The sequence below is a fragment of the Triticum urartu genome, chromosome 4 (assembly GCF_003073215.2).
Source record: "Triticum urartu cultivar G1812 chromosome 4, Tu2.1, whole genome shotgun sequence".
Taxonomy (NCBI): Eukaryota; Viridiplantae; Streptophyta; class Magnoliopsida; order Poales; family Poaceae; genus Triticum; species Triticum urartu.
Genome location: NC_053025.1, coordinates 162,271,412 through 162,291,449, shown reverse-complemented (window position 1 = coordinate 162,291,449; position 20,038 = coordinate 162,271,412). Strand labels below are relative to the sequence as shown.

Below are 20,038 nucleotides of genomic sequence, written 5' to 3'. Positions count from 1 at the left end.
AAGTTGCTTTCCACTCAAATCATCTTTCCACAAAATCCAAATCTTTGAGAGAGAGAGAGAGTTGAGTGTTGGGGAGACTATCATTTGAAGCACAAGAGCAAGGAGTTCATCATCAACACACCATCTATTACCTTTTGGAGAATGGTGTCTTGTAGATTGGTTAGGTGTCACTTGGGAGCCTCCGACAAAATTGTGGAGTTGAACCAAGGAGTTTGTAAGGGCAAGAAGATCGCCTACTTCGTGAAGATCTACCCAAGTGAAGCAAGTCCTTCGTGGGCGATGGCCATGGTGGGATTGACAAGGTTGCTTCTTCGTGGACCCTTCGTGGGTGGAACCCTTCGCGGACTCGCACAACCGTTATCCTTCGTGGGTTGAAATCCCCATCAACGCGGATGTACGATAGCACCATCTATCGGAACCACGCCAAAAATCTCTGTGTCTCCAATTGGGTTTGCACACTCCAATCCCATCCCTTTACATTATTGCAACTTGCATGCTTTACTTTTTCCTGCTCACATACTCCTGTCATGCTTGCTTGAAATGTATTGTGAATGGTTAAACTTGTACTAAAACTTCACCTTAATTTGAAGAAATTAAAAACTGCTACTTTTCTTTGTTAAGAGTCTATTCCCCCCCCCCCCCTCTAGACGCCTCTCCTCGATCCTTTCAAACTCGCAGAGGTGTCCCTCAATGGATCGTTCTTCCATTAGAGACGCGGGAGAAGGCAGCGACGATCTGAAGCAAGCTAGCGACGTGGTTCAGATTTGCCCAGGTAGAGTGAACACTATTGTATCTCTTCTTATAGACGACGTAACCATTATTTTTAATTATAAAGTCGATGATGTTTTAAAAAAAGGTACAACACAGGAGTTCGTGTGTGGAGAAGCACCAGGACCAGGTGGGGCGCGCGACGCGCTTCCTATTTTGATGGACCACGTCGGGCTTCCTATTTTGATGGACCGCGTCGGGCCTGTCGATTGTTTTTTACCGAAATCACTAATTGAGGAGTGCTCCTTCCAAAGATCACTCCCACCTCACCAGATTGTGACAAGTTATGCGCTGCACGTGTGCCACTTGTTGCAACTTGGCAGTTTTATCTTTTTTCGTAGATTCTTTTATTCAAAATGTTTTATCTCTTAAACCGTACGTCCAAATCTCGAACCGTTTTCATCGTTGGATTCCTCGTGTCAGATCTTCAAAGCTAGATCCAATGTTGACAGGTTTTGACTAACTTTTTTTCACGAAAAAACCGAACCGGGAGAACTTTTTTTCCCTTTCCGAAAGTCGTTCCTAGAGGCACGACCATGCCTCTCGCGAAAGCAAATCCATGCCTCTAGCAAAAGCAAAAGAGTAAAATGCACTAGTGGTCATTGAACTTATCGTGTACACTCACTTTGATCACTGTACTTAAGAATACAGTCAATACGGTCATTATATACATGTTAAGATGATTATATGGTCACTGCCAGATCGTATAGCTATGTATTTCATCTGTTTGACTGGTCAAACAAGGCCTTGTCAGTTTTTTTTCTGACTGTGTGGGCCCTACCTGTCAGTGGGTGGAAGAAAGGAGTAGGGTGAAATAAAATTATGGCGCCTGTGTGGAGTCGAAACCAGGCGAGCAGGGCAACCAGCTCCACCTGTCTCCCATCTTGTCTAACTTGAGCAAAAAACCGTTTATATCCTACTAGATTCACGTGACAGCCATTGCATTTTTTTTCTTTAGCGTGCGAACCATTTGGGATTTAAATAATAATCGTTTCGGCTTCAGTGGTCGGGCCTTTTAGGATTTAAAAGGCTGTTTTAGCAGTACTGTGTACTCGTACATATGATTCACGGCCAAAATTGCATTAGCACTTCCCTCGCAAGAAAACGAGATTGGATTAGCACTCCAATTTCTTTTGTTCAACATGCACGCGTGGACAGCGGCTCGACAGTGATGCGGCCGCAGCGGCAGCTCCAGTAGATTTGGCGGGCGTCGTTGCTCTGTTTTTAGCACGAGACGACCAGGGATTTGGCGTGCGGTCATCTTGTAGCTAATTATGGCGTAGTGTACTTATCAAAATGGTTAATATATGTCTATATAAAATTTTATTAATAAACGTTTAAATGCATAGAAGTAATATACACGTGTTAAGTACTCCAAATTATGCCTATAAATGATATCAACAGAAATATATACGTTAGTCAAATTACGCTTGCGATGGTGCAATTTGGTACGGTAAAACCGATATGGAAGAAATCACTATGAATTAGAATGCACTATCATCTAAACCAATAGAATGGTCTTATATGAACATACGCAAAAAAGAAATATCCCAACGCTGTCACGTGAATGACTAGAAGATATAAAAGGGTTTGTCCTCTAATTAGACACAAGATTGGAACCGGAGCGGCTGGTCAGCCTGCGCGCATATTAGCTCGAGGTATTCGGTTTGAATCCCCACTGCAGCATTTCTACTTCTTACTTCCACCCACTGACAGGTAGGGCCACAGGCCATGAGGATTGTTTGACCTGTTTGACCAGTCAAATGGATGGAATACGGAGTTATACAATTTCACAATGACCGTATAATCATCTTAGCATGTATATAATGACCGTATTAACCGTATTTTTAAGTACACTGACCAAAGTGAGCGTACACGATAAGTTCAATGACCACTAGTGCATTTTACTCAAAGCAAAACCAAGCCTCTCACCAAAGAAGAAAAAGAGAAAATATGTTTTTTTTTCGTTTCCGAGAGGCACGGCCGTGACTCTCGTGAAAGCAAAACCGTGCCTCTCACGAAAGAAAGGAAAAAAAGAAAACGCGGGTTTTTTCCGTTTTCAAGAGGCACGGCCGTACCGCTGGCGGAAGAAAATCCGTGCATGTTACAGAAGCAAAACCATGCCTCTCACGAAAGAAAAAAAGCACGTTTTTTCACGCAAAAAATATCAAAAAAAATTGTCGAAAAGCTAAGAAAGACCGGTAAAAAACTAAAAAAACATCTAAAACCCAAAAACACGTGCGAAAAAAAATCTGGACAGAGCGTGACACATGGCGGCGGCTGAGAGCACGCCAACACTCTCAGCCCACCCCATGTGATCGTTGGAGAGGCTCCCGAAGAAGCGCTTCTCAACTAGTTGCTTCCGCTTCTTACATATTTAGACTAGTTGCTCCTGCTTCTTACATAGTTAGGGCGTGTCCTGATCTCCTCCCGCTCAACTCTTCACAAATTGCTGAAATGGAGACGAGCCAAACATTTTATCTGTAAGAAGCGGAATCTGCGAAGCTGGAGCAGCCGGTAGTGCAAAAAAGCAAAGCTGAGAAAACCCAACACCACCAAACCAAGAAGCATGGAGTTCACCATATTTACAGAGAGTTGCCCCCGCCAAAAAAAACATTTCATTCAAAACAGAACTACACGGCCATCTTCCCCTCAAATCGGTACAGTTTTCCCTCTCTCGTATATAGACTGGCCGACCTGGGCTGGTTCCAGCCGGGCCAACATGGCGCTAAAACAGGCCCTAGCGATGCAGAAGCTAGCCACGCTACCAAACAGATTTCTCTTGCTGCATAGAGTTGGAAGCTGGAAGAAAAGCTAAATACCTGAAGTTTTGTGAAGCTAAATGGTTGCCAAACACGCCCTTAAACGAGCGGGAAGCACTCCTCAACTAGTTGCTCCCGCTTATATATTTGGACGAGCGCTCGCTCTCATCAACGGGCACCCGCTAGCCACGTCTTAAAGTTTACAAGGCTTTACACCGGAACGACGGACTGCTACGGGTCAGACTCCCTCGTGCCACGCAAGGTGCCCACTGCGTGGTAAAAACCAAGAAGCTGTATCGATTGTCGCAGCGTCGCATTTGATAAACTGAAAAGAAAACCAGACTCCGCAAACTTGAATGCTAACGAAAATAATTCAAGATTCAACACCAAAATTGACTAGTAGATGAATTCTTGAAAATTAAGATTCAAGAGGCTGCTGCAGCAGCCTTGGATTTAGTAACAAATTATGAAAAGTGGCAATTTTCTCGAATTTTGACACCCACCAACCAGACAGGGCCTACAAACAAGACAGACGACATGGTTCTGCAACCAAAAAAACATTTGTGGAACTTTAAACCTTCAACTATCTGTTCAAATGGTGTCGGGGAGCTTCCGATAGAGACAGCCCATTTCCCTAGCACTTCAGCCCAAACACCAACTATTCATATGCACTGAGCCACCTTCTGGTACAAATCCTGTGGCCAATTCCTGCTCATGTTGCTTGCCACAAGGTTTGCAATCTGCTCATCACAAAAATATTGCATCAGAAATTGCAGGAGCATTTCTGTTACAATTTAGCAACGTAAAAACAGTTGGCGATTTTTTCTTCCCTGGCGACACCGACAGAAAAACAAGTTTACGTATGCGTAGTTAGCATGAATGTGCAACACCGGGAAAGGTCTAATATCACTGTATTTTCCCGTCTCCAGCTGGTTCAGTTTTATTAGAGGCAGTCTTTAACAAGCCTACACAGTCATCATGGATAAAATTATCCTGCAGCTGCTTATCGGCACAAAGCTAGGCATAGCAACCATGGTTGGTTGTTAGGGCATCTCCAGCCGCACCCCCCTGGCGTTTTTTTTGCGCCGGTGCCGAAAAAACGGCCCAGTCGCGTCCCAGGAACCCGATTTTCGCCAGCCTAGGCCGAAAACAGCGCCGGCGGACCCAGACCGAACCCGGCGCGCTGGGGGGCGTCCGGGGGCACCGAGGCGAACTGTTTTGGCGCGAAAAAGCCGCGGGCCAGCCGCGTCAGGGACACGGCGGCTCTTCTTCCCTCAACTGCCTCGGTTCCCGCGGGGAATCAATGGCAAGGCTGCCGCTGGTCAGCCTTGCCATTGATTCCTCACAGGCGGCGCGCCGACGCCTCCCCTCCCTTGCACGCATACACACGGGCGCGGAGCGGCTATAAAAGCCGGCGGTCGCCTGTGCCCACACCAGACTCGCCCCTCGCCGCCGCCCAGCCCCTCTCTCTCCGTCTCCGTCTTCCTCTCCCGAGCGCCACCGGCAGCCCCTCTCTCTCCCTCTCTACCATCGCCGAGCCCGTCGCCATGGCAGAGCACTTCCCCGGAGACGAGGCGGCGGCGAACGGCTTCGGCCGCCGTTCGCTCCGCGAACAGGAGTCCTGGCTCCTGTTCCAGGCGAACATCCCGGCGCCGCCGGACATGCGCGCCGGGCCGACGGGGTGGCGGCTCAGCGACGGGGGAGGTGCCCGTTCCCCCGTTACCCGACGTCGTGGCGAAGCCCAGGTACTTCGCCGAAGAGGTCGAGGTCGCGCGCGCCTCCCTGACCGACAACGAGCGCTCCCTCCCCCAGTACGCCGCCGGCAATCACGCGGCTTGGGCGGCGTACTTCCAGCGCCGCCAGCAGCAGCGCCTGGCCTCCACCAACGGCGCGCCGGTGGTCGGCGGCGTGAAGAACAGCAAGGGGCGCCACCTGTGGTGGGGCGTCCCCGGCCGCACGCTGGATGGCGTGCTGGCGTACCTCGACGGCAGCAACAACCCGCCGTTGACCTATCCTGCGACGGGGGCCGCCCCGTCGCAACACCGACGCACATGGGCGCCAAGGAGGTTTGCCTCCTCGTCTTCCTCCTCTCGCTCATCTTCCCACTCCTCCGGTTCTCCGGCGCTTCTCGGCGTCAAGGCCGAGCCCGCGGCGGAGACGCCAATCGGTCAGCGCACTCGCAGCGTCGGCATCGTCATCAATGAGGGCGGCCGGCGCGCCTCCTCATCGGCTCCTCCGCGCTTCGTCAAGCCAAAGATGGAGCCGGGGCTGGCTCCGGTGAAGACGGAGCCAAGGCTGGCGCCGGTGAAGGCGGAGTTCGACGACGACAATCCTAGAATGGGCGCGCCAGGACTCCATTACGATGGAGAAGGCGTGCCGGGAGAAGAAGGAGCGCCAGCGCGCCGCCCTGCGCCGCTTCGAGGAGCGCCGACGCGGCCGTGATGAAGACGGGGTCGTCGTCTTATGCGACAGCGACGACGACGACGACGCGCCGCCGCCAGTCCGCCATGGCGACGCCGGGCAGGGGTCCAGCAGGGGCGCCCGCGTCAAGGAGAAGGCCGACGACGACGATGGCGGCGACGACTTCAGCCCCTTTCTTTTTTAGATTAGGTTAATGTAATGAAAATGCGCGAATTTCATCGAAATTTGCCATGTTTGGCCGAAATTTAACTAGTTTTTATCATAACTTCGCCGAACGGTCCTTTTTTTATTTTAATACGCGCCTGGGGGCGGCCCTGGGGGCCGACAGCTGGGGACCGACTCGCCCCCAGGGCCATTTTTTGCGCCGGCTCACCCCCAGGCGGCGCTTTTAGACGCCCCCTGGGGGGCCAACGGCCGGAGATGCCCTTAGGCACATTTGGCAACATGTTGATAGGCCAACACTTTTTTGCCAAATATGGACTCTAAATTTGCCAAATGTTGGCTTAACCACATGTTGCCAACGTCTTGGCTAGCCAAAAGTAGGCTAGGGTTAAATTGGCTACAAATCAAGTAGTCCCTACCCCCTCCCTAGCTACTCCCTCCGTTCCAAAATAGATGACTCAGGGCCTCTTTGATTCGTAGGATTTTGAAAACATAGGAATAGGAAAAGTGTAGGGTTGGAGTGGCATGCCCATTTGAATCCTATAGAATTAGCAATGATTGTTTGATGCCACGGGAAAAACAAAGGAATTGTAAAAAGAGGTTTGAGTGGATGTTAAATTTCCTATGAAATGTAGTACAGAAGATTCCATAGGAAAAATTCCTATGGGATCCAATCCTATGAATCAAAGGACCAACATAGGAAAAAATCCTAAGGATTTCAATCCTCCAGAAATCCTATAAAATTCCTTTGAATCAAAGAAGCCCTTTGTACTAACTTTAGTACAAAGTTGAGTCATCTATTTTGGAACAGGAGTATGTGCTAAGCAGATCCAAGAAATGGTCGGTATTGCACCTATTCCATGCAGTTCAGCAACATATTTTCTGTGGTAGTGCAAAAAAAGTGCCTTTTAAAGCAAAATCTACTGATAGACGCAATAAAAATAAAAATAAACAGGATAGAGAATACCTTTGACTTGACAGCACGCAGGGTCCCATCGGTATCTCTAACATTGTCCATGCAGTTTAGAGCAACCTTCAGGAGATCTGACACACAAGCTTGAACATGGGGTGATAAATTCCTGAATACATCGACTGATACATTCGAAGACTGTGGATCCAAATGAAGAAATGGAAGTTTGATGGTTTCCCTCAGAGCGTCAACAGTTTGTCCAGCACGAGCTAGCCTATAAATGTGAAGAATAGCTTCAAGCTGTCTCAGTACAATTTGCTGTTCAGAAATGAGATCCTTGTCTTGAACACTGCAAGCGAGTTTTCACATGATTAATTAAGTTTTCAAGGCATAAATAACCAACAGTCACATGATGTAGAAGCAGAAGATAGCAGGTAATTAACCTGGCTTCAGAAGAATATCTGGCTGTCTCCAAAATTTCATTGCCAGATTGAATTAGAGCAACAGCACGGCTTTCGCCATCTGACATATTGTGTGCCAGGGCACATACTGCATCCGATAGACACTTGTTTACTGTCTGAAGTGCCATGGCAAAGGCTCCAACTCTTTTGTGAATTTCCACTGACTGTTATTTCATGTAAAAAGTGAAGTAACATGAGATGGATACATGATAGCTCAAACAAGACTGAAGTTACATAGCTCAATAACATGAAGTAAATGGATTCAGATACATGTGCATCACATCGAAGTTGATAAACCATGCATGTTACATGTGCCAATGAAGACTAATCGATGGCATGTCATCTTGAGAATACTACTGCAGAATATGGTATGATAACCAGTGTTCAAGCATCTAGAATCAGTCCTAGGACGGGTCATATCGCTTTAAGAGCAGAGAAGTTTGACTTTCAACTCAGCTATGAACATGATGAGATAAAATAATTCAATAGAAATATAAATCCATGACAGTAATAAAATAACTTGCTCTTGCTGATCCTTTTGTGGATCCCAACCTAGGAAGATACAAAATAAAATGTTCCCTGAAGCACAAGAACCCAAAAAATTCTAAAAACAATTTGGTTCAGGAATTAAACTTACTTTGTCATAAAGCCCTGCCTCTTGACACCGATGGGCGGCTTCAAGCAAGAATTGCTGCCTACTTCTCAAATCCATCATATACTTTTTTAGTTCTCCTTCTTCTCCCATTCCACTTGGACCAAGCAGAAGTTGAATACCACCATCCCTTAGTAATATCTCTGTGAGCAGTTGCATCAACATTGAACTTCGTTGACGTTGTTGATCAGCATTCCCTTGACCAATCCATGATACCTCTCCTCCACCCATTGCAGCAGCAGCCTGTGCATAATACTCCAAGGCCAAATCAAGGTTGCCATTGCGCAAGTAAATAGAGCCATATTGCCGTATAATACTGGCAGCTTCTGCGCAAGCATCCATTACACCCATCTTCTGGCCTGATCCAACTCCCTCAGGGAGAATACCATGATCAGCTAGAGTAATTGAAATATGCACAGCATCAACATGGTACCCTTCCTCTCCAACTTCTTTAGACAAATAAAGAATTGCTGGAAGTGATTGGATGCTTAAGAGCAGAATATAGGGATAGACCAAGGGGTCTTTTCCACTTTTTGTATAATACGATGGCTCAAATTTGTTCAGATAATTTTGTAAATCCTCCAGCATATAAGGAACCAAGCCTTCATTCGCAACATTAGAAGAAGATGCACTGGGGTATTCCCGTAGAGCTGACAACTTGAACCACAAGAAATCCTCTATAGTATTGAAAAGTGTTGGCAGATCTTTAAGTAATCTGTCAATTTGCCGTCGACAGCCACAAATTATGGCATAAAGAAGCAACTTCTTTCTATCATAACCAGGACGCCCTGGTCGGTCACCCATTCTGAGCATTTTTTCACATTCCTCAGAAGCTGTCAGAGCGGTCTCTAATGACACAGCACCATTAGTAGTAATCCATTCTGCAAGCTGCCAGAGAACATATTATATGTATGTTTCCTATTAAGAACAAACCGCCATCATTATTCATGGACACTCCGCCAGTCCTTTTTACTCCACGTATTAGATTAGGTCAAGTCAAACTTTGCAAAGTTTGACCAAATATATATTAAAAAATATGAACATCTACCATACCGAATATATATTCCATGAAAATACATTTCATAATGAATCTAACAATATTTATTTGGCATTGAATGTGTTGATACTTTTTTCTATAAGTTTGGTCAAAGTAGAGATGCTTTGACTTCAGACAAAACTTATATGCAGACTAAAAAGGACCGGAGGGAGTACTTTACCAGAGGGGCGAAGTTGTAAGCAGCACGAGATGATTGAGCAACTTGCCTTGCTTCATCATAATACCCAGTTCTTAAGCAGAAATAAATCTGCAAAAGATGGAACAATAATACATAAATATATTTCTCATTGAGAAGGTACGTGCAGAACTTGTATAGGTCATAATAAAAACAATGAGTTGCATGATGATGGTAATCCTACTGTTTTTTCTCATGCTACTTTGACTTACTCATGTGATGCCTTTAACCTCACTGACTGGAACATGTGGAGTTGATTAGATGTGATGAACTGTTCACTAGGATATCTTGTGATAATTCTAACATTCTATACGGCATGTCATGCTTGATAGCCTTATATACTTGTCTTGTGCTATGGATAAGATTTCTGAGATTACATCTTTGAGATCTATTCATAGCACCTATACCTATCAACACATTCAGTTTGATTTGTGAGTATGGTACAGATGACAAGTTCTTGATTTGAGAACCATCTACCATCAAACAACATACATCATAGGTGTGTAATCACGAAATAAATTATTCAAATAAATCCCATGGCCCCAGCAAGAAATCATTTTCTGTAGTGATCGATTAATTTTAGTAAGTCCGCAAATAGGTCGGTCAATGGCCTACCATATGCATGGTTTCATGACAGACCTAAGATTAAGTTGAACAGAACAGTCCCCCTTTAAAAACCAATGGTTGCACCGTGCTTCATCTTGATGCTCTAATGAAGTGATGCGATAAACGTATCAATTCCTTGATTACTGCTCTTATCTTATTCTAGTAGCAATTTTCCATTTAACCTATTAAGCTTACTTTTAGGAGTTTTATGTTGCCATTACTAGATAGAAAAAAAATGCTGTCAGTTACAATTTTCATTCGATGTTTAATACAGTCAAACAGGCAAAGTAAACCTGCTGCCATGTTGTATCCACTGGTGGTTGTCTGCGAAGATCACTTGCATCAAAGTCTAACACGCCATGATCCCGCAACCGGACCTGTCAATTCATACAGATAAAATATTTGCATTTGGTTACAGATTTAAAGAATGCAGAAAATAGACAGATTAATCATCAAACTCAAAACAGACCCGAAGAAATGCACGAATCTTTTGAAGATTGCCAACCGATCCACCAAGAGCAGCCTAGAACCACAAAGCATGACACACAGATTAACCATAATCGATCTTCTACATTAACAGGGTTCACAAAATATAAACCAAGAATAAAGGAAAACATCATTTGGTTAGAAAAACTATTAACAGGATGGTAGAGGACTGATTGGGAATTTGAGATAGTATACAAAAAACTATAAAAATGGATGCAAGAGTAAATCAAACAATCACCACTGACTTCATCACTAACTAAACTAATAAGTGATTTTTTCCCTAAATACACAGGCATATAGGATCCACTCCATCTTCAGGGAACTCAATAATGAAAAGCAACATGGGAGCACTTGAGGTGTCAACTTCCACGGCGATGACGGAGATCGCGTCCGGGACCACCGCCCCCTCCGCGCCAGCGGCCATCACCACTACGGGGGATCCGCCCCCGCTCCTCTCGCCGGAGGAGGTGTCGGGCACCCTGCGGGAGCTTGTCCAGGCGGTCATGGGCATTACCCTCTACCTCGCCGGGAACCAGCCCCCACCACCGAGCGCCGTCACCACCGCCTACGGACCGCCGCCGCTACAGTGGGCCGCCCCGGCCCTCCAGGCGCCCTCCGGAGGGGCGCCGCACTACTCGGCGGCGGGACAGCCTTGGCCAGCGTGGCCGGCCTCCACCGCGCCGCTGGGGGGCCCGACCCAGCAGTTTCTTCCGGCGCCACCGCCGCCCCCCCCCCCGACGCAGGCGCCGGTGCAGCAGCTCCACCCAGCGCCACCGCCATCGTCAGCACCACCACCCGCATCTCGGGCCACGGGTCGGCCCCTGCACCAGGTGCAGTTTCCACCGTCACCATCGTCGATCCCTGCGTGGGCGACCGGCTCGTCTCCGGGCCCGGTATACTCCACGGCGCCGGAACACCCGACCCCCTCCCTACGATTCGATCACCCTTCCAGCTCAGTGAACTACGCCCCGGCGCTTTCCGAACCGGCATACGCGCTGCCGGCGACCGCGGCCGCCCCGGGCACGGCGGGCCGCCACCCCCTCGCTTCGCCAAGCTGGACTTCGCCACCTACGAGGGCACGGAGGACCCCCTCAACTGGCTCAACCAGTGCGAGCAGTTCTTTCGAGGGCAACGGACACTCGCTTCGGATCGTACCTGGCTCACTTCCTATCATCTTCGAGGCGCAGCACAAACTTGGTACTACGCTCTCGAGCAGGACGAGGGCGGCATGCCACCATGAGAGCGCTTCCGGGAGCTTTGTCTCCTCCGCTTTGGGCCTCCTATCCGCGGGAGCCGACTGGCGGCCCTCGACCGTCTACCTTTCACATCTACGGTGCAGGACTACGCCGACCGCTTCCAGGCCCTGGCGTGCCACGCGTCGGGCGTCTCCGCGACCCAGCGCGCCGAGCTCTTTGTGGGCGGCCTGCCGGACCATATTCGCTTGGACATCGAGCTCCGGGACCCCCCCGACCTCCAGACGGCCATGTACTATGCCCGGGCCTTCGAGCAGCGGGCCCAGGCACTGCAGCAGCCACTCGGACGGAGCAGCCGCCAGCTCAGTCGGCCAGCTCCGACTCCCCCAGCCCCGGGTCGGCCTCCTCCAGCCACGACGGCCACACCCCCGGCCGCCACACGACCTTTTTGTCGGCTATCACCGGCCAAGCAGCAGGAGCGCCGCCGTCAGGGTCTCTGCTTCAACTGCGATGAGCCATACACGCCGACCCATGTATGCCCCCGCCTATTTTATTTGGAGACGGTCAACTACACTGAGGCGGACGACTCGCCCGACGCCCTACCTCCACCTGCGGCGCCCGAGGACGTGGCCGCGGATCCCGCGGCGACGGCGTGCGTCGTCTCCCTTCACGCCCTGGCCGGCATCCGGGGCGAGCGGACCATGCTGCTGCCTGTGACGATACATGGCGCGCGCCTGGTGGCCCTGCTGGATACGGGCTCCACTCACAACTTTCTGCCCGAGTCGACCATGCGTCGACTAGCCCTTCCGACGACAGGCGGGGAGCACCTGCGGATCACGGTGGCGAACGGCGATCGCCTCCGGTGCCATGGACTCGCCGGCAACGTTCCCATCTCCATCGGTGGCGAACACTTCTCCATCACCTGTGCAGGGATCGACCTCGGCTGCTTCGACTTCATTCTCGGGGTGGACTTCCTCCGGACCCTCGGCCCCATCCTGTGGGATTTCGATGCGCTCACGATGACATTCTGGCGGCAGGGCCGCCGCATCCGGTGGGAGGGCCTTGGGGGCGCCGCGCCGGCCGTGCCACACCTCCAGTTGGCCGCCGCGTCCTCGAAGGCCGAGCACCCCCTGCTGGATTCCCTTCTGTAGCAGCACAGCAACCTCTTCGACGAGCCGCAGGGTCTTCCGCCTGCCCAAGTGTACGACCATCATATTCACCTCGTACCGGGCTCCACTCCGGTGGCGGTGCGGCCCTACCGCTACCCCCAGCTGCAGAAGGATGAGTTGGAGCGCCAGTGTGCACTGATGCTCGCCGCGGGCATCATCCGGATCTCCACGTCGCCCTTCTCGACGCCGGTGCTTCTCGTCCGTAAGTCGGACGGCACATGGCACTTCTGCATCGACTACCGCACCCTCAACGCGCTCACGCTCAAGGACAAGTTCCCTATACCGGTGGTCGACGAGCTCTTGGATGAGCTCCACGGGGCGCGCTTCTTCACCAAGCTCGATCTCCGGTCGGGCTATCATCAGGTGCGCATGCATCCGGACGACATCGCCAAGACGGCATTTCGCACCCACCATGGTCACTTCGAGTTCTTGGTGATGCCCTTCGGCCTCGCCAACGCCCCGGCGACGTTCCAGGCCCTGATGAACGACGTCCTTCGACCCTACTTACGGCGGTTTGTGCTTGTTTTCTTTGATGACATTCTTATCTACAGCGCCACCTGGGCCGAGCATCTCCAGCACGTCGCCATCGTCTTCAACAAGCTTCGAGCGCACCACCTCCACCTTAAGCGCTCGAAGTGCTCGTTCGAGACGCCTACCATCGCCTACCTCGGCCATGTCATCTCGGCCGACGGGGTGGCCATGGACGCCGATAAGGTGGCGGCCGTCTCCGCATGGCCAACGCGTCACTCGCCGCGGGCTCTCCGCGGGTTCCTCAGACTCGCCGGCTACTACCGGAAATTTATCCGGGAGTTCGGACTCATCGCGGCGCCCCTCACGCGGTTGCTTCGCCGCGACGCCTTCGCCTGGAACGACGAGGCGACGGCAGCGTTCGAGACCCTCAAGGGGGCCCTCACGACGGGCCCCGTCCTCCAGATGCCAGACTTTGACCGCCCGTTTGTGGTGGACTGTGACGCCTCGGGCGCCGGTTTCGGCACCGTACTTCATCAGGGCGATGGGCCCCTCGCTTTCTTCAGTCGGCCTTTCGCGCCGCGCCATCTTAAGTTGGCAGCTTACGAGCGGGAGCTCATTGGCCTCGTCCAGGCCGTGCGTCATTGGCGACCATACTTGTGGGGGCGGACCTTCCATATTCGCACGGACCACTACAGCCTGAAGTTCTTGCTGGATCAACGGCTGTCGACCGTTCCGCAGCACCAGTGGATCAGCAAGCTCTTCGGCTTTGACTTCTCCGTCGAGTATCGGCCGGGCCGTCTTAACACCGTGGCCGACGCGCTATCCCGTCACGATTCCGACCTCGCGCCACCCGCCGACGCGTCCGCCGGGACGGCCCTGTGCATCCGCAACGGGCCATCGTTCGGTCTCTTCGCCGACATTCGCCGCGCCACTGCGACGGCCGATGACGCCGCACTTCTTCAGCAGCAGCTCGCGGGCGGCGACTTGGAGGAGCCCTGGCGCTTCTCTGACGGACTGCTCCTCCATGGGCGCCGGATCTTTGTTCCGGCTCATGATGATCTCCGTCACCAGGTGTTGCAACTCGCCCACTCGGCGGGCCATGAGGGTGTGCAGAAAACCCTCCATCGTCTTCGCGCCGACTTCTACATCCCTGGCGATCGTGCCCTGGTCCGCGACTGGGTTCGGTCTTGTCAGACTTGCCAGCGCAACAAGACGAAGACCCTGAGGCCGGCTGGGCTCCTTCAGCCCTTGGAAGTGCCATCTCAGGTCTGGGCGGATATCTCCATGGACTTCATCGAGGGCCTTCCCAAGGTGGGGGGCAAGTCGGTCATCCTCACGGTGGTCGATCGCTTCTCTAAGTACGCCCACTTCATTGCGCTCGGCCATCCGTACACGGCGGCGTCCGTGGCCCGGGCCTTCTTCGACGGCATCGTCCGTCTACACGGGTTCCCTACTTCGATTGTCTGTGATCGGGACCCAGTCTTCATGGGCCATGTCTGGCGCGACCTCTTCAGGATGGCGGGTGTCCAGCTCCGCCTGAGTACGGCATTCCATCCTCAGACGGACGGTCAGTCTGAGGTGGTTAACAAGGTCATTGCCATGTATTTGCGTTGTGTGACAGGTGATCGGCCTCGAGCTTGGGTGGACTGGCTCTCTTGGGCGGAGTACTGCTACAACACCTCTTATCACTCCGCCCTGCGCGCGACGCCATTTGAGGTGGTCTATGGTCGACCACCCCCGCCTATACTTCCGGTTGACCCGGAGATGGCTCGGACGGCGGTTGCGGGTGACCTTATCCGCACCCGTGATGAGATGCTGGCTGAGGTCCGTCAGCGTCTACTTCAGGCCCAGCAGACGGCCAAGCACTACTACGACGATCATCATCACGAGGCGGAGTTCGCAGTGGGTGACTGGGTGTGGCTGCGTCTTCTCCACCGCTCTACGCAGTCACTGGACCCGCGCGCGAAGCGCAAGCTCGGCCCCCGCTACGCCGGGCCCTTCCCTATCGTGGAGCGCATCGGGAAGGTGGCCTATCGTCTTCAGCTTCCAGCTCGCGCTCGCATCCACGACGTGTTCCATGTGGGGCTGCTCAAGCCTTTCCGTGGCGAGCCACCGGCGGCCCCTCCGGCGCTTCCTCCAACCGCCGATGGTCGCATTCTTCCAGAGCCAGCAAAGGTGTTGCAGGCCCAGCTACGTCGTGGCATCTGGTTCGTCTTAGTTCAGTGGGCAGGCCTTCCGGAGGAGGAGGCTACTTGGGAACAGCGTGAGGAATTCCATCAACACTATCCAAACTTTCAGCTCGAGGACGAGTTGTTTGCGCAGGCGGGGAGAGATGTCATGACCGGTTTGGTCTATACTAGGAAGAGGCCCACCGGGCATTAGTATTAGGGGCTTGGCCCACAAGTTATCTTAGGCAAGTTATCTTAGGCTAAAGTTATAAATACTCGTGTAAGACATCGTTTGAGATCGAGCAATAAGAAGAATATTATCTCCTATTGCCCGGCTCCCTGAGGAGCCGGAAACCCTAGCCGCCAACAGCCCTAACCGCCGCCGCCCTTCTCCTAGCTCGCGACGGCGCCCTGCCGCCGGCGCGCCCGTTCCTCGCCACGCCCTCCTCCATCCTTCCCTTACCACCTACGGCCTAGACCTGGTAGAGTACTTGATTCTACCATATGTATAGAACAGAAGTACCAATAGGCCATACCACAACATAGAAAAAAATTCAGGTAAATACAAAACAAATATCATTATTCAGAAATCTTACATAGCACTTGTGAAATCTTTTTTTCATTTTCAGAAGTGAATTTGGATAGAAGTATTCAGTAATAAAAAGCTACACAGAAATACTCACTAGTGCTGTCTGGCTGTTGATGGTCTCAATAATGTATTTCTCATGACCCCATTCAAGGTGTCGCCTTGCTCCAACCACTAGTGACATTTTTCTTGAAACATTTTTATGAGTTGACCCTTCCCCTACTAATGCCTGAATTAGACAAACAGGAAAAGCACCTTAAATAAATCACAATGAAATAAGAGAAACAAGGAAATGTCACATAGACATCATATAGTTGATATTGCATACTGTTCTGTACAATTAAAGGTTATTACCTGAATCAAATGCCACACTTTCTGCATGGTCACTGACTTCGAGCCAGTAGCATCAAGAGACAAGGACTCGTAGGCAGCTCTGAAAGCTGTAGCAGGCTAACAAAAAAAGGTCCCAATAAGCATTAGTAGAATTCGGTGCATCAAGAGAACTTATTGCCCCGATGATAACATACAAAAATACACTTAAGACATTTGTCAAACCTAAATTAATTGGAGAAAAACAGGATGACTAACAGACATGAATACTAATCTGCACATGACCAATAAGGCGCTGACATATAAAATCTTGATATAGAAGCTTACACTGAAAGGCAGACTGCGTCCTCTAGCGTCGTTGAGATCCTTCACAACCCCCGCGTAAACTGAAGATTTACTATCATTTATGGTCTTGTTAGGTATGGGCATGACTTCCGCAGCAGGCAGCCCTGATGAAGCTTGAGGACTGGAAGCTGAAGATGGCATCAGAGCATAACGAGACAGACCACCAGCTAGATTGGTGTTTCTCTTTGGTAATGTAGAAAGTCGGCTTAGACTCTGCAAGAAATCTCTCTTCTCCTTCTGCCAGTCATCCTACAACAAAGTTACTAAAAATTGTTAGAACTGAACAGTAAAGGTATGTTTGGATCGTAAACAAAGTGTACCCTGCCAATTTTTTGGTATAACCAAAACATTGGTCTTTGTTTGGATGAGGACCAACATTTTGGCATGCCAATGCTCCTTTCCCAACTCTAGTTCATTTAATTTTTCTAGCCAATGTTGGCCAATCCATGGGCAAGCAAAACCTCAACCAAAAATTTGGCTAGCCAATATTTTGGTAGGGCAACCTTGACACAAACCAAACACGCCCTAAAACAATTCAAAGCATCCACTACCAAGCATATTAAATTGCTAAGTTGTCAGCGTAGCAATTGAAAAATGAAGACATTAGCTCAATGGTAGAACTTGCTCCGACCTGTTAGTTACAACACCTAGCATTACAAAACTACCACAAATATAGCTAATTTCTGAAAGATGCAACAGATTTGATTAGATAACACGACCGAAAGCATGGATGGTAGTGGTACAGACCTCAAGATGCTCCAAAAAGTTGCAATATGAACTTATGAAGGTATTATCATAGCTACTAGATCTGCTACAAAAATAAAGCTGAATAGAATAAAACCAAAAGGCAACCGACCTCAAGAACTTGCATCATATAATTGTTAAAACTCTGTAAGTTGTCCTTTTGTGCTCCTTGGATGGATGAGACAATTGCCATTTCATGAAGCTGAAAACACAAACTCCGTGATGCACTCCATGAAATTCAGAAGAAAAATCACTAAAGAGAGAGGTGTTCACCTGTTGCAGGTATTCCTCGACAGAAGTTGCTTCCGATGGAAAAACATCCTCAAAGGTGGTCTACAATTAAAAAAAATGCAGCCACTATGATGTATACTGATAACCTGTTGCCTGAGTGATATTCAAGAGCTGTAGATGTACAATAACAAGCAAGCGCAGATATACATAGGGCAACAGGGTAGAAAACTATGTGCTGGCCTAATTGGTCGCAAAAGATTGTTACACTATGATAAGTAGTAGCATCTGACCTGACCACTCACAACAATATTTTCTGTCTTTTGAGTAGGAAGCTTTAAATGAAAACACTACATTGCCTCAACTGAGACTAGAAAACATTGTTTCAGATAAGTGAGTGATTTGCAGCCTCCATACTTAGGGAATGTGTATTAATAAAGTGGACTACAAGCTAAAAAAAGACTAAGGAATGTGTGTCTAAAAGTAAAACTAGGATCTTATGTAAGAAACTGAGAAGGTAGCGTTATTCATGCTATTCTTTTCTTTCAGGCAATCAGCATGAGTTCTGCAGTTCTGCCTCTTCATGAAGTGGGGAAATTCTTAACACTGCTAATCGAAGAAAACAAGTGAAGAGACCCAATGGCCGGCTATGGATGAAAGAAAAAAGAGTGCAGCACAAAATGTCAAGACTTCGACAAAATCAACTGCCTCGTCTAAACGACCGACACATAAGATTATCTATATAGCATTCTCTGAAATGAACCCTGCATGCATTTCCAGGTTTACAACCTAATCACCTTGAGTTCAAATGACTTGAGGTCCCTGGTGAGCTGCTCCGCATTGATCCCCTCGCGCGCCAGCAACCTGCAGATGCACAGCCGAAACCCTAAGTACCTCCAAAACACCAGAAGCAGCAATCCCTATTCGAACGCAACATCACGGAGAGATGGGCAGAGAGGCCCTCTCAGAGTTAACTAAAGGGGTCCAGGAGAGCAACCTGGTGGCGGAGAGCGACTGCGACGGCGCCTCGGCGCGGATCGTCTTGGCCTTAAGCTTCGTGGAGAGCACCTCGAGCTGGTCCAGGTTCCTCTGCGCGGGCCAACAACAACGAACCCATCAGGCGGAAGAAAGCGAGGGAGGCGCCGGCGCGGCAAGAGATAGATGCGGGCGAGGAGGGCAAGGAAGAGCGCGATGCGGCACCTGGAGGGTAGGGAAGTGAGGGGTGGGGGCGGCCTGCTCGAGGAGCTTGGTGGAGGTGTTGAGCAGCTCTGACCAGCCGCCCATCTCCGTGTCTCCTCCGCCATCGGCGCCGACGCCGGCCATCGCCGCCGTAGATGGAGGTGTTCGCGGGGAGCTATTTATCTGCGCTCCGGCGCCGCGCTCGAACTGGGGTTTTGGGAGTGGGGAGGGGAGGAACGAGTTGTTGGGCAAAATGGTTTGGGCTCGCTTCTTCGCTCCTTGTGTACCCTCGGGCTTCTTTCTGGCTTTTGAATAGGAGGGGAGCTTGGGTTGTGGGTATATATGGGTTGGGCCAGATGCCAGAACTGATCATTTTTCAGTTCAAATGCACCGGAATTGCTGAAAAAAAAGGTTAAAATGCGGGTCAGACAATCTTTTCAAATGGGTGGTCTAAGAAACAATCCCCTCTCGTTAGGGTTTTAGGGTCCTCTCGGCAACGCACTGGCGGCACCGTTGAGATCTCACCTCCCCCGCTATTTTCTTCCAGCGAACAGCTCAGGCTCACCAAGGGGCGATCTCCGCATCGCTTCCCGGCCTTGGTTATTTCGTTTTGACAGGACGATTTTGGAATTTTCCCTCTCGACGATCTACTACTCATCAGGTTAGGATTCACAGTGGCAGAAAAGGCATCAAGCTCGAGGACGGCCCCGAGCAATGTCAAAGAGATGATGGCAGCGTTAGGACTCTCAGAGAAGACCTTGACGATGTAGTTGTCCAGGAAGAAGAGGAGATTCCGGCGACGGTTGTTCATTGAATGGCTATTGCAAGAGTGCACATGGAGAAATCCTATAGCCAATACTTGTTCTACTGAAACATGACAGTTGCATGGGATCTGGCAAAAGAAGTGCAGATCAACCCCCCCCCCCCCACGGACAAACATGTGCACGCTTCAATTCTCATGCTTGGGCGATTGGGAATGGGTCATGGAAAAAGATCCATGGACATTCAAGGTAATGCAGTGATCTTGGCACCATACGACAGATTCACTAAACCGTCAGCATATGCACTGGACACATTGGAGATTTAGGCGCAAATTCATGATCTTCGAGATGGCTATTTCTCCGTATGTGTATGCAGAACCAAAGTCACTTGATTTCGAGGGTAA

At 50.2% G+C, this 20,038-nt stretch overlaps 1 protein-coding gene across 1 annotated transcript; it reads right to left on the bottom strand.

Moving 5' to 3' along the window:
* Positions 1–3,922: 3,922 nt before the first annotated feature.
* Positions 3,923–19,181, bottom strand: LOC125551210 (nuclear pore complex protein NUP93A-like). The gene is made up of 15 exons (XM_048714368.1): positions 18,895–19,181; positions 18,692–18,783; positions 18,492–18,558; positions 17,740–17,799; positions 17,579–17,668; positions 16,705–16,971; positions 16,402–16,497; positions 16,145–16,276; positions 10,444–10,497; positions 10,268–10,351; positions 9,354–9,440; positions 8,122–9,024; positions 7,467–7,648; positions 7,081–7,372; positions 3,923–4,270 (listed from the first exon to the last, which is right to left on the bottom strand). The coding sequence occupies exons 1-15, from the start codon at positions 19,015–19,017 to the stop codon at positions 4,193–4,195; spliced, it is 2,607 nt and encodes an 868-aa protein (XP_048570325.1). The 5' UTR covers positions 19,018–19,181; the 3' UTR covers positions 3,923–4,192.
* Positions 19,182–20,038: the final 857 nt, after the last annotated feature.